Genomic DNA, 17773 nt, shown 5'->3' on the forward strand with positions numbered 1-17773 from the left:
GGGGGGGGGGGGGGGGGGGGGGGGTATAACCGGATTGGTTGAGAGGAGAGAAATGAGGGAGAGAGAAGAAAGAGGGGGAGAGAGGAAGAAGACAAGCACGAACAGCTGTGCAGGTTTGACACAGTCAAACTTCCAGTAGTTTAATCCTGTTGTGTGAGAGCAATCACAATCACACTTGCTTCATCGTCAAATTGGATCCAGTCAGTGTTCCCTCTTGTCTTCAATAGACAGCTCAACATGTCGCCACTGAGTGCAATCAGGATTGATCAAAGGCATCTTTAGTTATGGGCAAATATATGATTGATCACTATCATCAGTCAATAAGTCACTTTAGATATTTGTTACTACTTGCCTCCAGATCATACTCACCTAAACCCTGTCCATTGGATTTTGAGGTAGGTCTATACCCAAACACAGCCTGACACAGCTACCAAGATTTATGGTGATTGGACACCAATCCCCCCTTTGTTAATTTTATTGGTCAATATCTTTAAAACTAAACAAAGATACACATCTGGTTTAGAATCCTAACAATAACAATCAAATGAATAATGATGATGATATGTGTGGAGTCAGATCTGGATCGTTCAGCTCCAGAGTCCAGATATACCAGCAGAATGAGGACAGAGAAACACAAACTAGTGTAGCAGTTTAGTCTAGTTGTTTTATATTCTGATAGAAGTGAAAATAAAACTAAAGCAAATGTTTGTAGCTAAGTATATTTACTCTAGCAGTTACTGTATTTTTTTGCATACTATATTTTTCTACTTTATACTTTGAGTCACCCTTCGTAAACTGTAGATGAACAGTTTGACTTTTATTTTACAACTAGAAAAACATTTCTCCTAATCTATCAGTGAAGTTTCCCGCTGTGGTGAAGGTGTGGTCATGGCGGTGGCCGCAAGGTGGCAGCACGTAAACACAGCGCAGAGGAAGTGGTGTGACATGAGACAGTAGAAGAAGGCGGGAGTACGTATGGCCCAAGAGAAGAACATGGCGGTCCCACAGTTACTCAGTAACGCCGAGTTAGTAAAACAAGGAGCTGAAGCTCGGGTTTACCGGACAGAGTTTCTGGGAAAACCGACTATAGTGAAGGAACGGTTTCCGAAACGGTACAGACACCCAGTGCTGGATCAAAAGTTGACTCACCGGAGGACGGTGCAGGAGGTGCGATCCATACTGCGCTGTCGGAGGGCAGGTACAGTCAGAGACAGAGCTCCAGGTCGGAGCGTCCGCTACCGTGTTACTATCCAGCGATATCCAGAGATAACTGCGGCCATTAACTTAGCTCCTGTAAACTAACCTCAGCTCGAGACTGTCAGGCTGAGGACCGCCAAATCACCGGTGTCAGACTGAGTGGCCTCAGTCAGTCAGTTTGTTAGTTAGTTACAGTTATATTAGTTATTTAGTGTTAATGTTCACATCTGACCAGCTGTGGTACACTAATAATAATAATAATAACACAATATGGGCTAATCATTTCATTTTAGACCGTTACTGTTATCAATGTGGCATGAAAACATAAAACATACAGACAGAGAATAGGAGCACTGTTTGTCCTAACAGTAAAATCATAAATAAAAGAAACAAATCCCAGTGATTTTATATTTTGACTGATTAACCTGATAAATCAGATATAATTACTACTTTGTGCTGCTACATTATTTGTTCAGTTAAGACAAATTCATAATTTTTGTCTTTATCAGTATTCACTTTTTGAATCACTGAGGTCTGAACCACACAGCTCATTGATTAACTGACTGTTTCAGCTCTGTTGTCAAAAAGTCTTTAACTCGGAAAATCATTTATAGTTCATGTCAGAGCTTTACACACAAACTCTGACCACCAGCTATTTGAGTTTGTGATCATGTTTAAATTCTACACTGTTAAAATTTTGGAAACATCTATGAAAATATAATATAACCACATAAAAACTTTTGGAGAGAAATTTTAAATGTGGTTGAAATTCCAAATCAGATCTGATACTACAGTGCTGAATGTGCATCTAATCAATGTTTCTCTGGGTCCTGAATCTGGAACCTATGTGTTGTGTATCTGTAAAGCCACTAGAGGGTGTGATTGACTAATACTTTGTGCAGCAGCTCTTCACAGCCTCATTGACTGCAGCCCTCACCCTCTCTGGTGATGGTCTGTATTTTCCTTACTCTCAACGAACCCCATGTCCAGACCAAAGCCAATACTAACAGGTCTGTGTGTGTATCACATGCTGATGTATCTGATTCCTCTGAGCCACAGAGTTCCACTGTTTCCACATACTAAAGCTGAATGATATGCACAACACATATTGCAATTATTTTGACAGATATTGTGATACGAGTCACAATTTTAGTGGAAGTGATAATTTTTTCATTTTGTTGTCACAAAAAAAATAAATTATAATGAAATGATTTTTTTTCTGGGGTCATGTTTGGGGCGTATCTGGAGCATGGTGTTTATTTATGATCTGTCGTGACACATTCTACCTTTATCAAAAACTGCAGCTCCTCTGATTTTGCACTTGGTCATATTGAGATTTCAATAATACTTAGATTAATTATTCAGCCCTACCAGAAACTATGAAAACATATCAGTGAGTCTCACTGTGTCACATGTGAGACTCATTAACATGAACACACTGTTCAGACCCACACATACCATCATACCACACATAAACATTCACTACAGCACCAAATGTGGATTAATCCGCCACTGAAAATAGTCCCCAACAGATGTACTGTTCCCTCCTGTTTGTCTGATAAGAACCACAGTGAGTGATCGCTTCATGGGATCTTTCCACAATTAAACAACACAGGATAATGACACCAGATCTGTTAAAACTCAGGTTTATAGTATTACTCATTAACGTTAGTATCTTTAGAGTCCAGCTTCACAGCCATACAGTTTGATATATATCACAGCCTTCATTTTCTCTTCCCCTCAGGCATATCTGCCCCTGTAGTCTACTTTGTGGACTACATCTCCCACTGTATTTTCTTGGAGGAAGTGGTGGGTTCCTTAACTGTGTGTGACCACATCGCCTCCATGCAGCAGTCTGAATCCTGTCAGGACCAGAAGCTGGAGTGGCTGGCTCAGAGGGTGGGCCAGATCCTGGCCAAAATGCACGATGAGGACGTGATCCACGGAGACCTGACCACCTCCAACATGCTGTTGAGACGTGGCCCGGAGGACCCAGAGTCCAACCTGGTCCTCATTGACTTTGGCTTGAGTTACATCTCTGCTCTGCCAGAGGATAAGGGGGTTGACCTGTATGTGTTGGAGAAGGCATTCCTTAGTACTCACCCCAACACAGAGGCACTGTTTGAGAAGCTGCTGAAGAGCTACACAGCGTCATCCAAGAAGTCGTCAGCAGTCATTAAAAAGCTGGATGAGGTTCGGCTGAGAGGTAGAAAGAGATCCATGGTGGGATGAAGATCCGAGCTGTGCTCAGGGACGAGGCTCTGTGGAGAAAACATCCGAAAACATGTTGGATTTCTAACAAGACTGTTGTAAGGGAAGTAAATAAAAAGTGTCTTGTAGTGAAATGGACAGAAGTTTTCTCTTCATTACCCATGATGTTGGAACATCTCAGAGCAGTTTATTTGCTGACAGGTGATGAAATGTCACAAGACAGACTTACAGACAATGTGTTAATGTACAAAGATCTATGGTTACACGTACTCATGCCTGTGGCCTAGATATCTGTGCCAACTTCAGTTCTCAAGTAAGAGTTAACTGACTGACAAGTGTTCCCTTCAAACCCTTGTAATGTAAGAGACAGCACAGATCAGACTACAGGCGGGAGTTCACTGACCATCAGCTGTTACACACTGACTTTACTGGGATGTCCTCTCACTGCGAACAACACAGTCATCTGGATGTATTACTTTTCTAAATAATAAAATGAAATTTTCGCCCCATGTTCCCTTTTTTGGGCATTTTTTGCCTTTATTGACAGCCACAGTGAGAGAGAGAGACAGGAAAATCAGGGAGAGAGACAGGGTATGACATGCAGCAAAGATTCAAACCTGTGGCCACTGCGGGTATGACTGAGCCTTATGGTACGTGCTCTACCAGGTTAGCCACCGGGGTGCCCTGACTCTTGTACACTTATAGCTGTGTTGAGGTTTAGTACTGAGACCAGATACCAGCTTCAGGTTTCTACACTGAATCACTGTGTCACTCTGTAGCATTATCATACCTCTGGCCACACCCACGCTGGTGATGTCACAGCCTAAGGCTTCATACATGATACGTTCATCTAGAGGTGTTTTGTTATTACATCTGTCCTATGTAAAGGAGCAATCAGTGTTTATAAATATGGTCAGTCTCTCCTTCCTGAGTTAAGAGTTTAATAATTATCTGAAGTGCTTTTACCGAACATTATGATTATATAATGTCACAGTGAAGTTGAACTTTGACCGTTGGATATAAAATATCATCACTTCATTTTATCCTTAAAGACATTTGAGTTAAATTGTTTCATAATTAGTGAATAAATTTGTGAGTTATGGCCAAAAACATGAGTCCAAATGAAGAAGTTCCCTCAAGATGTTACTGAGATATCAGGTTCATGAGAATGAGACAGATGACCTAAAAACATGATGCCTACAGCCCTGGCTGTCACCGGAGTCGAGGGATAAAAAGTTGGGGGTGGGTCACACTGTTCTTTTCCACGTGCTGACTCCAGGTGTATGAAAAGTAACTTGTACATCTGAAGAGCTTTGCTACTGAGTGGGCGGGATTTCCATCAGATGTGGGTCAGAAATGAAATGTTGTTCATAAAACTGGCTGCATAACAGTCATGAAATAGAAAAGACAGTGTTGACAGTTGTGATCCGTGCTGCACATGTAGTTCTGCAAGGCCACATGCAGGAGCCTGCAGCCGCAGGTCAAAGTCCACGACTGACTGGGTGTCGTTAACACCCATGTGAATGTTTGCTCTACTCTACCTGTTCAGCCAACAAGTGATCCTCAGTCCAGGGAATCGGTTTGAATCTGCTGCGTCACAGTCCACTTTCGCAGTCACACAAGCGTGACGCCTGAGTCCTAATGGAGCTCCAGCCGAACATGAAGACTGTGGTCCTGGTTACTGTTCTGCTCTGTGGGGGTAAGTGTGGATCTTTGTTCTTCAGTATAAGGCTGTAGAGGACGACACACAACTGTGTGTGTGTGTGTGTATGTGTGTGTGTGTGTGTGTGTGTGTGTGTGTGTGTGTGTGTGTGTTGCACAGTGAACTACAGGTGACTCCCTCTGTGTTTTCAGGGTGCTCAGCTGACTCCAGCAGGAGGCTCAGTGTGCTCGTGGGCACAGACGTGACTGTCAGCTGCCTGTTCCACAGACTGACCCAGCAGGTGGAGTGGAGCACTCTGACTGTCGAGTGGAACATGGTGGACAAACACACAGAGAAGAAAATCCTATACACATTTGAGGACAGCACAGCACGTGTGAACAGAGACCACTCTGTGGTGGACAGAATGGGGCTGCTCCAGAGCAACGCATCTCTGCAGTTACACAATGTGACTGTGGGCGATGAAGGGCTGTACACCTGCAGGGTCATCACACCTGTGGTGTACACAGAGACCACGTCACTGGAAGTGCTGGGTAATCCTCTTTCTCCTCCTCCTCTCATACTCATACCGTCATATACTGTGGATTTTTTCATTAATTAAATCTTCAGCCATACACTGCTTACTTACTTACTCACTGAGCACTTTATTAGAAAAACCTGTGTACCTGTTTATTCATGCAACTATCAAATCTCCTAATCATGTGGCAGCAGCAGATCCAGGTGAGGAGCTTTGTGATTGTTGGTGTCAGCATATCTGAAACTTTTCACACACAACAGTCTATAGAGTTTTTATTTTTTTTGGTTGCTCTCAGAATGGAGCAACAACAAAAGCATCCAGTGAGCAGCAGCTCTGTGTTGATGAGAGAGGTCCGAGGCCAAAGGAGACTGGATAGAAAAGGCTACTGTAACTCAGATAACAACTCTTCACAACTGTGCTGAGCAGAGAAGCTTCAGAGTGAACAACATCCAAACTATAAGAGCAAAAGACCACGTCAGGTTCCACTTCCTGTCACCAAGAACAGAAACCTGCGACTGCAGTGGACACAGACTCACCAACACTGGACAGGTCAAACACCTGAGGTCTGTACTACGAAACAGGATTTGAGGTTATCAAGGTAACTTCAGGTTTAACTCTAGGTTTTCAGTCCACTTGTTAACTTGGTTCACTTGTTACTGGGATAAATTACCCCGGTAACTTACACTGAACTCCTAACCTGCTCCGACGCAGGTTAACTTTGAGGATCAGATCAAAACCTGTCCGCAGCCAAACTACTGACCAATCAAGGCATTCCTACAGGATCCTGACAGGGACAAAAGAGTTTTCAATAAAGTGATAAATAATAATGAGCAGTAGATATAGAATATAAAGAAAACAATGGAAATAGTTTTCCTCTTTGAGTCTTTCCATGTGTCCACTCTGGTTTTAAAACAAAGCTTCTAAAAAAACAGTTTATCACGCTAAATAAATAGCCTATATAATATATATTCTTATATATAATAATATTCTTTAATCTGACAGGATTTCTGACAGTGTGGATGCTTTTACTCTCTTCTTCATCACTGCACCTCAGAATAACATGAGGAGACTATGATCACAACCCATCAGACATCAACTACTTCTCTCCTTTCTCTCCTCTCTGTTGCAGAAAGTCTTACATTAATATTAACTGTTTTATCTGCATCACATATTCATAACAGTTTGGTCATCATCAGACTGAAGAGCGAAAATATTAAAACGTGATGATAATTCATGCACTTCTTTACAATATATCTTAAGGCTGACTTTAATAGAAATACTGTTTACATTTCACCTTGTTGAATATCACTTTTGGATGTGGTTATAACCAAACTTACTGGCAAATATCAGCGTTCCCCTGGTTCTTATATCATATTAAGTACTTTATTCATGGTTCTGATAATGTTGCTTATAATTAACAACTCTGCTTCTTTCACATGAATGTGCTCGTAACCGGATAGGTAAACTCAGGGTTAAATGAGCCAGTTGATAACCAGCTTTTGTCACGACTGAGCAAGGACGTGAACCCAAATGCACGTCTCAAGACCCACAAAGTACAAAATAAACAATCTTTTATTAACAAAGTAGCAACACAAAATCACTCGTTCAGAGGAATCCAAAATGGTAACAAAAGTAACAACTCAGAATCACTCTCAAAGGAGGCAAAAACTACTAGGCAAAGTATAAACAAAAATCCATCTTGATAGAGGAAAATAATTGCGTGACAGAATAACAAGGCCAAAACAAGAACTCAAAAAACCTGACGTGACTTGGACTCAAGGCGAGGAATGGCTTGGCTCTCTGTATCCAACAAGACGAACTAGCACAGGACAAAGGGAGACACAGACTCTAAATAAGCACAAGGTAGGGGGACACAGGTGGAGACAATCAGGGAGGGGCAGGCAATCAGGCTGGCGGGAAACAAACGGGGGGAGGGAGCACGTTATCTGGAACAAGAGGGAAGTAAGATTTCAAAATAAAACAGGAAGTCACGAAACAGCATAAAGACAGGACAACACAAAAGTAACTTAACATAATTTCTTGGACATGACAGCTTTGTAGTACAGGTTATCCACTATGGTCAATGTTAGGTTCAGTTAACCCAAATAACTAAAACTTATCCTGGGTATGTTGAACTTGCTTCGTAGTACAGGCCTTTGGTCAGATGGATCTGGATTTGTGCTGTGGCAGAAGATGGTCGGGTCAGAGTATGAATGCATGGAGCCAACCGGCCTTGTGTCAACAGTTCAGGATGGTGGTGATGGTGTGGGGAATGTTTTCTTTTTAATACCAATCAATCATGGTCTGAATGTCACAGTCTGACTATTTTTCAATTTTATTTGTACAGCGCTTGACTATTATGATTAGTCATAATATACATTATCTCACGGCACTTTACAGGGTAAGGTCTAGACCTTACTTTATTATAGAGAGAAACCAACAGTTCCCACAGAGAGCAGCACCTGATGACAGGGGGGAGGAAAAACTCCCTTTAACATAAGAAACCTCCAACTGAACCGGGCTCAGGGTGGGCGGCTGTCTGCCTTGACTGGTTGGGTTTGAGAAAGAGGGGGTGGGGAAGATGAGATAGGGACCATGAGTCACCATTATCTCTGCCACTACCTCTTATTGTATATGCTGTTAATCGTTAATTGTTATCATGGAAATAATCGTACTAATACCTATAGATAATAGTGTTATAAATAATAATAATTATAATAATAATAATGGTGAATGTTGTAGTTGCAGATCTGGATCCTGCTGTTCTAAAACATAGACACCTGCAGAATGAGGACAGAGAGACAGACAGAGAGGAGAAGCACAAAATACGGGAGAAGTTAGTGACATGAAGTAGTAAGATATAAATGAAGAGAGAGAGAGAGTATGCTCAGTGTATCATGGGAATCCCCCAGCAGTTTATAGCAGCATAACTAAGGGATGAACTTTCCTGATCCAGCTCTACTATAAGCCCTATAGAAGAGGACAGTTTGAAGCCTGATCTTAAATGTAGAAAGGGAGTCTGCCCCCCAAACCCAGACTGGGAGCTGGTTCCACAGGAGAGAAGCCTGATAGCTGAAAATTCTGCCTCATGAACCCACACTGGGAGCCGATTCCACAGGAGGAGCCTGATAGTTGAGGGTTCTGCCTCCTGGACCCAGACTGGGAGCCGGTTCCACAGGAGAGGAGCCTGATAGCTGAAGGTTGTACCTCCCATTCTAGTCTTAGAAACTCTAGGAACCACAAGTAGATGTGCATTTGGAGAGCGGAGTGTTCTGTTAGGATAATAGGGAACAATGAGCTCTTTAGATACGAAGGTGCCTGACCAATAATGGCTTTGTAATTGAGGAGGAAGATCTTTATTTTTTATTCTGGATTTTAGTGGCAGCCAGTGCAGAGAAGCCAACACAGGAGAAATGTGATCTCTTGTCTTAGTTCCTGTTAGTACCTGAACTGCAGCATTTTCAATCAGCTGGAGGCTTTCCAGTGAGTTATTGGGACATCCTGATACAGGACAGTTCATCGTCTTCTAATGGCTACTTCCAGAGGGACAATGCTCAATGTAACAAACTGGTGACAGTCTCCAGACCTGAATCCAGTAGAGGACAACAGGAGATTGGCAGCATTAATGAAATGATGTGATGCATCATGTCAACATGGAGCAGAGTCTCAGAAAAAAGTTTCAACATCTGGTGGATCCATTACAGGAAGAACCGAACTACCCAGTATTAGTATGATGTTCCTAATAAAGTGCTCACTGAGAGTGTCTACATATCATATATTAAAGGAACGAGTCCACAGATTCAAATGATAAATCTCATGTGACCCATTATCAATATAAAAATATAGCTTACTGCAGCTTTAAGGAGAGCTGACTGTAACTTCAGGGAATTTAAGATTTTTTTATCTCAGTTTGTGAGTCAATTATAAAATTTACTCAAGCTGTAATTATTTATAAGGACATATTCATTTTTGAATGCATAGATTTTTGCATTTAATTCTTTTTAGTTAAAGTTTAGAATTTTTTTCAATTTTTAATTAATCGTAATTTAACAAATTACAATGTAAAATGTAATCATTCCATCAGTACATGTGCGACTCAATTTTCTGATAATGAAATCATGTCAGTTCAGACCAAAACTGTGAAAATACCGATGTTGTCTGACTGAAGAGACTGCAGATGTTGAAGATGTTCTCAGGTTTTTAATCTTTTTAACCTTTCATTCTTTAAGTAAAATCTGCTGTTTTATTTTAGCTTCTTTAACACTGTGGTGATCTGGGCAGACAGCTGCTGCTCAGCTGCTTATAGCTGGAAACTTTCCGGGTGGCCACAAACCAATCAGTGATATCACCATATGTTGTGGCTTTGACATCTGGTGTTAAACACGATGTCTTGCACAGTTCATCAGGGACTAACACCTTAAAAAAACACCTGTAACTATGTCTAACCTGATCCACAGCCCGGCCCTCAGTGTCACTCCCAGAACAGGCGGCAGTGACAGAGGGTGAGGAGAAGACCATACAGTGTGACATCACAGGGTTCTACCCAGAGAAGCTGGCTGTCACATGGTATATCCAGAATGGCTCCCGCACCGTCCACACAGGCATCAGCCAGCTGTCCCGTGTCTGCACAGAAATGGCCGTTCACAACCCAGATGGCACCTACAGTATTCGCAGTGGCATCACCCTGCACTCCTCCACCGTGAGGGGTGGAGAGGTTCACATCATCTGCCAGGTGGAGCACAGCACCTACACCTGGCCCTACAACAGATCTGTGACTGTGACTGTTCAAGGTGGTTTCACTGCATTTGTGTCTCATTCTTCCTCTCTGACCTCAGCTCACTGTACAGGATTTTTGGATCTGACCACTCCCTGTCCTTGCAGCTCCATCACAGCCGCTCTACAGTGCTGTCACTCTGATAGCTGTCACCAGTGTCATCAGTCTGCTGCTGATCACCTCTGTTATTGGAGCCACTCTGCTTCTCCACATGTACTTCTGCAAAGGTAGGCTCCATGAGAACAAACAGACTGAGGCTGTACCAGGGCACAGTGGATCTCATGTTCATTTTAACTGTAGACTTGATGGAGGTCGTCACGATCTTAACCTGAATTCAATCTGATCAGATTAATGTACATATGATTGACAGCTATTATTGGTAGCAGTGGTGTTAGTAGTGTGTGAGGCTCTGATGGTGGCGAGTCCTAACAGACAGGATGAGGTAGAGGAAAGAACAGCAGCAGACAAGCAGAGTTTCTCACAGCTCTGATTTTTCTTTTCACTTACAAGCATGTACCAGGGTGGTGGACTACAAAAGCAGATGCAGCAGACTCCAACCACAGAGTTGACAACCTGAGCCCTGCTCTCTCACTCAGTGCTGCTTTCTAATCTGGGCTGCAGTTAAACGTCAAAATAATCCCCTCTCTGACCATGTCTCCTCAACCTCCATTGAAAACATCATGAGGTCAAAGATGTGAACATTTAGGCTATGTGTAGGTTATGATGACGATAAAGATGATGCTTGTTCTTCATGATGACTCCTAACAGGATTTGAAAGAGATGAAATCAATATTTATGGATTTCCATCAGTTCTGGATGTCCTCACAAACATTAAACAGCTACTCTGTTGCTTCTACATTTATGTGGGTCTGCTGGGGTGAAACTACGATGGTGTGTCGATTTAAATGTTGCTGCAGCAAGAAATTGTGGGACAGCACTTCTCCTTTCCTTTCATAAAGGAAGTTCCAGTGTTTCCTGTGCTAAATGAGAGGGAAGGGAAGCACTGAAGCTCCTTTCCTTATCATTTAGAGAATTCAACCACCTCTAACCTGCTCATTTACTTCCTTCCTTCCGAAGCAAAAAAGACTCCACCACAGCCCAGGTGTATATGCCTGGAGTCTCATTAAGCAACTTTATTTACAATTTACAATTATTTTTAACATTATTAATATGTACATACACACAATGCATATGACTTACATAACTACATAATAAACTCAAGAATTACTAAACAGCTGCCAAACTCCCTACTATTTTTACCACACCCACTGGTGATGCTGGGTGTGCAGGAAAACACATATTTTGAAACTTGCACTGTTTACGTCCTTTTCTGCCCTTTCTTTCATTTACATCACATTTATGATGTGTGATGTGATGCACTAAACCAGCCAGCATAGTGTTTAAAGTTTTTAGTATTTATAGTTTTTATAGTGTTTATAGTGTTTATAGTTACTATTGTTACCTTTCACAATACAGTTTTTAGCTGCACTTCTCCAGACAATAAACTTAAGATGGTGGCACCTAGGTCCTCTCTTGGACATTCCCCACCAGCCTGAGACACCAATCGGCCTGCAACCACATGACCTTAGGCACAACCCACCTTGGAAGAAGTGTTCACATGTGATTGGCTGTCTCATACCTTATTTAAATGTTACTCGTGACGTGTTCTGTGATCACCCTGATGGAGCTCTAACCTCTACACTTTTTCCTCTCTCATGCACCTTGTTTTGTAATTGAAGTTGTTTCAGAAACCTCTACTTTGCAATGACAGGAAAACCATAGCTCACTGAGGTGAAAGTCCAGAACAGAGTGTGTGAAACTGGAGGGTTTAACAGCTTCTTCTCCCTAATTTGATCTCATGAAACTTTATTTACTGACAACCGAACAAAGCTGGTTAAGGTTGTGTTAACCAAGATTGCCTCACTGGATGTCACCACCAGTATACACCCACAGAAATACCGATTTTCACAGTCCACTCACCAATTCATTCCCAGTTCGCACCACAATTAAACTTCCTTCCGTTTTATGTCATTCAGGTTTTTTTAGGAGAGTAGGAGGAGGCTCACTTGTGCGGTAAACACACAGTAAAGTAGGTTAATCCCTAACCGTTTATTCATCATGTAGTCACCAACAGCCGTCCTCCGATCAAAAACGTCTTCATTCTCCCGGATCGCTCCATATCCACTCTGCTTGGCTGTTTGTGGAAGCCGTTCATTCATCCACATCCCAGCAGAAAAAACCGGACTGGATTATGAGACTGACTGGACTGGACTCCCTGACTGACTGACTGACTGACTGACTGACTGACTGACTGACTGACTCTGGAAGTGTTTTTTGTTTTGTTTTGGTTGGTTACTATTTTTGAACTGAACTTTGCTTACATTTATGAACTGAACTGAACTGAACTTAATTTTCATTTTTCTTTCCTTTGAGAAGATTTATCTGGATTAAAAAAACGTAGAGGAAAACCCGTAGTGGAATTTTGAGTTGGATTTTTTTGTGCTCTATGGACTTTGGAACAGGAAGGTCTTGGGTATTTTTGTGAAGCCTTAAAATATATGAATATTTTTGGTTTTATACTAAGGTTTTGTGTTTGTGTTGTTCTTGTTGGGTTGAGTATGGTCATTCAATGTGTCGGGTGTACATTTTGATTGGTGTGCATCGTTGTGAGGATTGATTTTTAAAAAATGTTTTGTTTTTTTTTAAAGTATATTTTTTGGGCTTTTTATGCCTTTATTGGACAGGATAGTAGAGAGACAGGAAATGGGGAGGCAGAGAGGGGGAATGACATGCAGTAAAGGCCGTCCGATGCGGGACTCGAACCAGGGCCAGCTGCAGCGAGGACTGTAGCCTCTACACATGGAGCGCCTGCTTAGACCACTACGCCACACGACACCCCTAAAAAATGTTTTAAACCATAAACGAAATCAAACTTGACTGACTGATCTCTCAATGCCAGGCGAGAGACCTGGCTGGCATCCCTAAAATAAATAAATAAATAAATGATGATAATCAAAATTTAAAAAAAGAGAGAACACAAAGTCAAACTGTCATACAAAAAGTGGCACCCCAGATGGGACTTAAATTAAATAAAATATCATTGAATGACAAGATAAATACCTAAACCCATGCCAGTTGTGAAGATAAAAAGTTTCTTTATATCTGGAACAAAGGAACAAAGTAAATCAAAATGGCTGCTAACTCAGAGTCCTTGTTGTGTGAAATGGAAGGAAGATCAGTGGAGTCTCCACCATTAAATCCAGTGCCTGCCCAGGAGTTACCTCCCACAACATACTCTCTTTTGGACATGGACCTGACCATGGTATCTCTGAGCTTGCTAGTCCCTTAACTCCTCAAAATGTTGTTAACATCGACAACAGCAATAACAATGGAGGACCTCAGCCTGCAATTTCTGACTTAAAGGAAAATGCTTCTGGCTCTGGGATTCAACAGCAATTTCAGAAAATTGCTGAGGACCAACATCACCACTGGCAGGAGCTAAAGGAAAACAAAAAACTGAATGACAAAATGGAAGGAAGTTTAATTGTGGCACAAACTGGGAACGACTCGGTGAGTAGACTGAAAATGGGTGTTTCTGGGGATGTATACTGGTGGTGAAATCCAGTGATGCAAGTCTGGTTGTCACAGGGTCTAGTGACTGAAGGCCTTTAACTTGTCAACTGTAAAATTCATGTTTGTAGATTACTGTTTTAATTAAACAATAACACTCATCTCTCTCTACAGCTCCACCTAGTGTGTCTGAAATCAGCCAGTCCAGCATCATATATGCTCAGGCGCCAACCCAGCTCAGGTGCACCGTCCGAGGAGCAAGGCAACGAGAGATCATGGTGAAGTGGTTCAGACTGAGGAGCTGTCCAGACTCGGTGGTCCTGTCAGAGTCTGTCTCTCTGCTGCTCAGTGAGGATTTGAGTGAACAGGCTTGTCTCAATTCAGATGGGAAACACCACACATCTGTCCTCACTGTGTGTCTGAGTGTGACTGACGACCTGAACAGGTTTCAGTGTGTGGTGCTGTGCAGGGGGAGGAGCTTCAACAGAGAGACCACAGTCAGGGTCAAAGGTGAGAAACTGTAGCTCGAAAAGCTTGTTATGTTCATGTCATTGTTTTTACTACTGACATTGGTGAGTCTGGCTGGAGCTTCTGGACATTCATGATCCTCAAAGGAGGGATCCTCCTGATTTTTGGTTTGGTTTTTGAGCCCCCCTGCCCTTTTTTCTAGTATCACATTTTGCACTGAACCCAGACCCTGTGGTCTTTCCTCTGGCAGAACACTCAAACAACAAACTGGACATGTTTAGCTCCACATCTGGGAGAACGATCTGGTCTGAGTCAAGCTCCAGAATAATCTTTATGTTGTCACATTATTTCTAATACCCAGTGATATGTTTAAATCTCCTCCTCCAGATGTACAGAAACATGATACAATGGATTCACCAGCAGGTTTGAATGATTAATTTATTTTCCAGGGACACATGAAATGGCCTTTATGTGTAACATCACTTCATTAATTAATTGGGTGCAGCACGACAAGCTGTTAAAACTGACCTTAGGAAGCTGATGTGGTGAATGTGTTAAACAGTGAGGAGCAAACATTCAGCATAAAATACAGCAGCATTCATTTGGATTCTGTGTCCATGTGATGGATCCAAGTCCAACAATCTACTTTAGCTCTGAGTTTGGTCTCCACCAGCTTCTGAGAAAAATCGCAGGCTCCTGCTAATCGCTGCAGGGTGCTAACTATTAACTGTCTGCTAACCATCTGCTGAGTGCAAGCTAACCATCTGCTAACCGTCTGCTTCCTCCACCACAGGAGGAAGTGACAGTACTCAGTCACAAGTCCTTAGACCCTCTGTCCTCAGACACTGTCCTTAGACCTTCAAATCGGAAAAACTCCCCAAAAAATCTCATCCTCCACTAGCACATCTATCATACATTAAAAAATGAATCATGAAAACAATGGTTTTAAGCAGTTCAACTGAAACCTTTGACTTTCACTGCACATTATAATGTAGTCCAGTGTAGTTGATATTTTAGAGAAACATGGTCAAAGGTCAGAAACTTAAGAAGTGAACATATGTAAACCAAAAACCAGGGTTCAGCGTCCTCTGAACTGATGTCACATTATTCACACATGCCCACAAACAGCTAACTGTTCCTAAATGTATATGTCATCTCAGAGTTCTTCTGGAGAATTTATGATTGTACTATTTTCTTTATAGCCTTTTTATATGTTGAACAACATGATGATATGTTGGTGAGTGGGGAAATGATTGTTTGCAAAGTGAAGTCGTGTAGAAGCATGTGAACTCAGCATTACACTGTTATGGTGGTCAAAATATTTTCACACAGTTTGCAGCTCTGTCAGTTAGAATATGTGAAGCTGAATATGTATTGTACAAACATGTGGTGATTTAATAGTGATGTGTTCAGCAGGCTGCACATAAGAATTCATTCTGTATTTAATATCATCATCTGTTAATGTCTCCTACCTTATTCACCACTGCTGCCCTCTCCTCTCACCACACACACTCACACACCTCCAGTGGAGCCATCTTTCCTCCAGATCTCCAGCATCCCTCAGGTCCCCAGGGTGGAGCGTCTGCTGGTTCTCTGCTGTAGGGTGGAGAACTTCTTCCCCCAGGATGTCAGCCTGGAGTGGTCCAGGAACGATGGGGAGCAGGTCCGCACTGTCACACACTTTGGTCCATTCTCCAACCGCAGCCGCCTCTACAGCGTGTGGAGTAAGATCCAGCTGGTCATGGCCAGAGAGGACGAGAGGGCCATCTACACCTGCCGTATTTACCACTCCAGCTTCCCCGAGCCGGGCTTCAGAGACGTCCTGTACCACATCAACACTCAAGGTACCAACAGCAGGTTCCTGTAGATAACTGTTCAGAGTAAATCTGCATTTAAACTGTATCATGTGTCGTCTTCCAAATATCATGAGGCCTTTATGAAACAACCTGGAGACAGAGCCCGGTGGATCTGTGCGTCTAAACAGTAAAGCTGCGGAAACAGAGTCCAGGCCTGGATTAACAACCAGCAGTCTTGGGTCCCCAATACTATGAGGTTTAGTGCATGTCATTTGGTTTTAATAATTCAGCTATTTACAAATCTTACAGAACATTTCACCATTAAGGTAAAATATTGTAATAAATGATGGGTTACTAAAAAAGTGTGTCAGGAATTCACTGCCACCAAGTCGGAGCCATCAAATAATCACGGAATGCACCTTTAGAAAAATACAATGACAATCTTTATTTCCATAGATAGACAAATGCACAGTTCATAAAAATAAGGGGGGCAACCAGGGATTTCCATTCTCAGCCAAGACATCAAAAGGGCTCCCACTATTATCCACTACAGCAGTTCAACTTATCCACTGCAAACAGTAAAAAGACGGCTAGACGTCTATCTTAAGGCACACTTTTGAGCACAGCACATTGCCACCCTCTACTGGAGGCCCTGCAAACTACAGTTCTGTCAAAATACACCATTTGTAATGCACTGCAACTCACACATGATGTCACCATTTGAAGTAAAAAGGCTATCCTGCACACGTATGGACTACACGATTCTCTGCACAGCTGTTCTTTGAGGTCATGCACATCTGCTTCATGAACAGAGGACTCACTTACCTCTGTTATAGCATTCTATATAATTCTGTTTCAAATTGAGATAGTTTTTTAAATTCCAAAATGAAGAGCTGAAGAATTTGTTCGTGTTAGGATGCTGCACATGATCCAGTAACATCTCAGTCTGCATCATGATGTGTGTCCCAAACAGGAACTCCTCCTAATGTGATGTTCATCGACTGTGAGCCGCTGTGTCCTCTGCTGAGTGAAGAGTGTATCCTGCACCTGTGCATCAAGGATTTCTGTCCTGAGGATGTCTCTGTGACTTGGACCAAAAACGGGGATACGCTTCTCTCCGGCGTCTTCAACACTCCCCCCAGCCTCAACATCAATGGCCTCTACTCCATGTTCAGTTTTCTCAGAATCACTCCCAACAAGGACGACCAGGGCTCAGAGTTCAGGTGCCGGGTTGTCCACATTGCTCAGAGGGAGCCTGAGGAGAGGCTCTTCACTTTGCCACACCTGCATCTGACCAACGGCTACTGATGTCACACTGTCAACTGATGATAAAGTCATACGTGGTCTAGTCATTACTGTCCACCCGTCAGTTCTGCAGTCAGAAAGAGTGTCTTGTTTCTATGAATTAAATCAGATTGATGGATGTTTATTCACACTGGACATCAGAGATAATGATATCCCCATGAAGTGGAGGTCACACTGAATCTAAAAATATGTGATTAACATGTGTGTTCACATTTGTGAACTGTCATCAGTTATGACTCTGAAGAGAGGGAGTGTGAGTTTTGAGCAGCTGCAGC

General features: G+C 42.3%; 2 protein-coding genes across 2 annotated transcripts; both read left to right on the forward strand.

The window, feature by feature from the left end:
* Positions 1-957: 957 nt before the first annotated feature.
* tp53rk (TP53 regulating kinase) lies at positions 958-3917 on the forward strand. Its single transcript, XM_023424657.2, has 2 exons — positions 958-1198; positions 2942-3917. The coding sequence occupies exons 1-2, from the start codon at positions 976-978 to the stop codon at positions 3427-3429; spliced, it is 711 nt and encodes a 236-aa protein (XP_023280425.2). The 5' UTR covers positions 958-975; the 3' UTR covers positions 3430-3917.
* An 859-nt stretch (positions 3918-4776) lies between these two features.
* On the forward strand, positions 4777-17767 carry LOC111668574 (uncharacterized). Its single transcript, XM_087178895.1, has 7 exons — positions 4777-5107; positions 5263-5601; positions 10043-10375; positions 10467-10586; positions 14104-14439; positions 15924-16241; positions 17167-17767. The coding sequence occupies exons 1-7, from the start codon at positions 5050-5052 to the stop codon at positions 17499-17501; spliced, it is 1839 nt and encodes a 612-aa protein (XP_087035021.1). The 5' UTR covers positions 4777-5049; the 3' UTR covers positions 17502-17767.
* Positions 17768-17773: the final 6 nt, after the last annotated feature.

Source organism: Seriola lalandi, unplaced genomic scaffold, assembly GCF_002814215.2.
Source record: "Seriola lalandi dorsalis isolate HSWRI2012SDOR001 ecotype SW California unplaced genomic scaffold, Sedor1 jcf7180002054748, whole genome shotgun sequence".
NCBI lineage: Eukaryota > Metazoa > Chordata > Actinopteri > Carangiformes > Carangidae > Seriola > Seriola lalandi.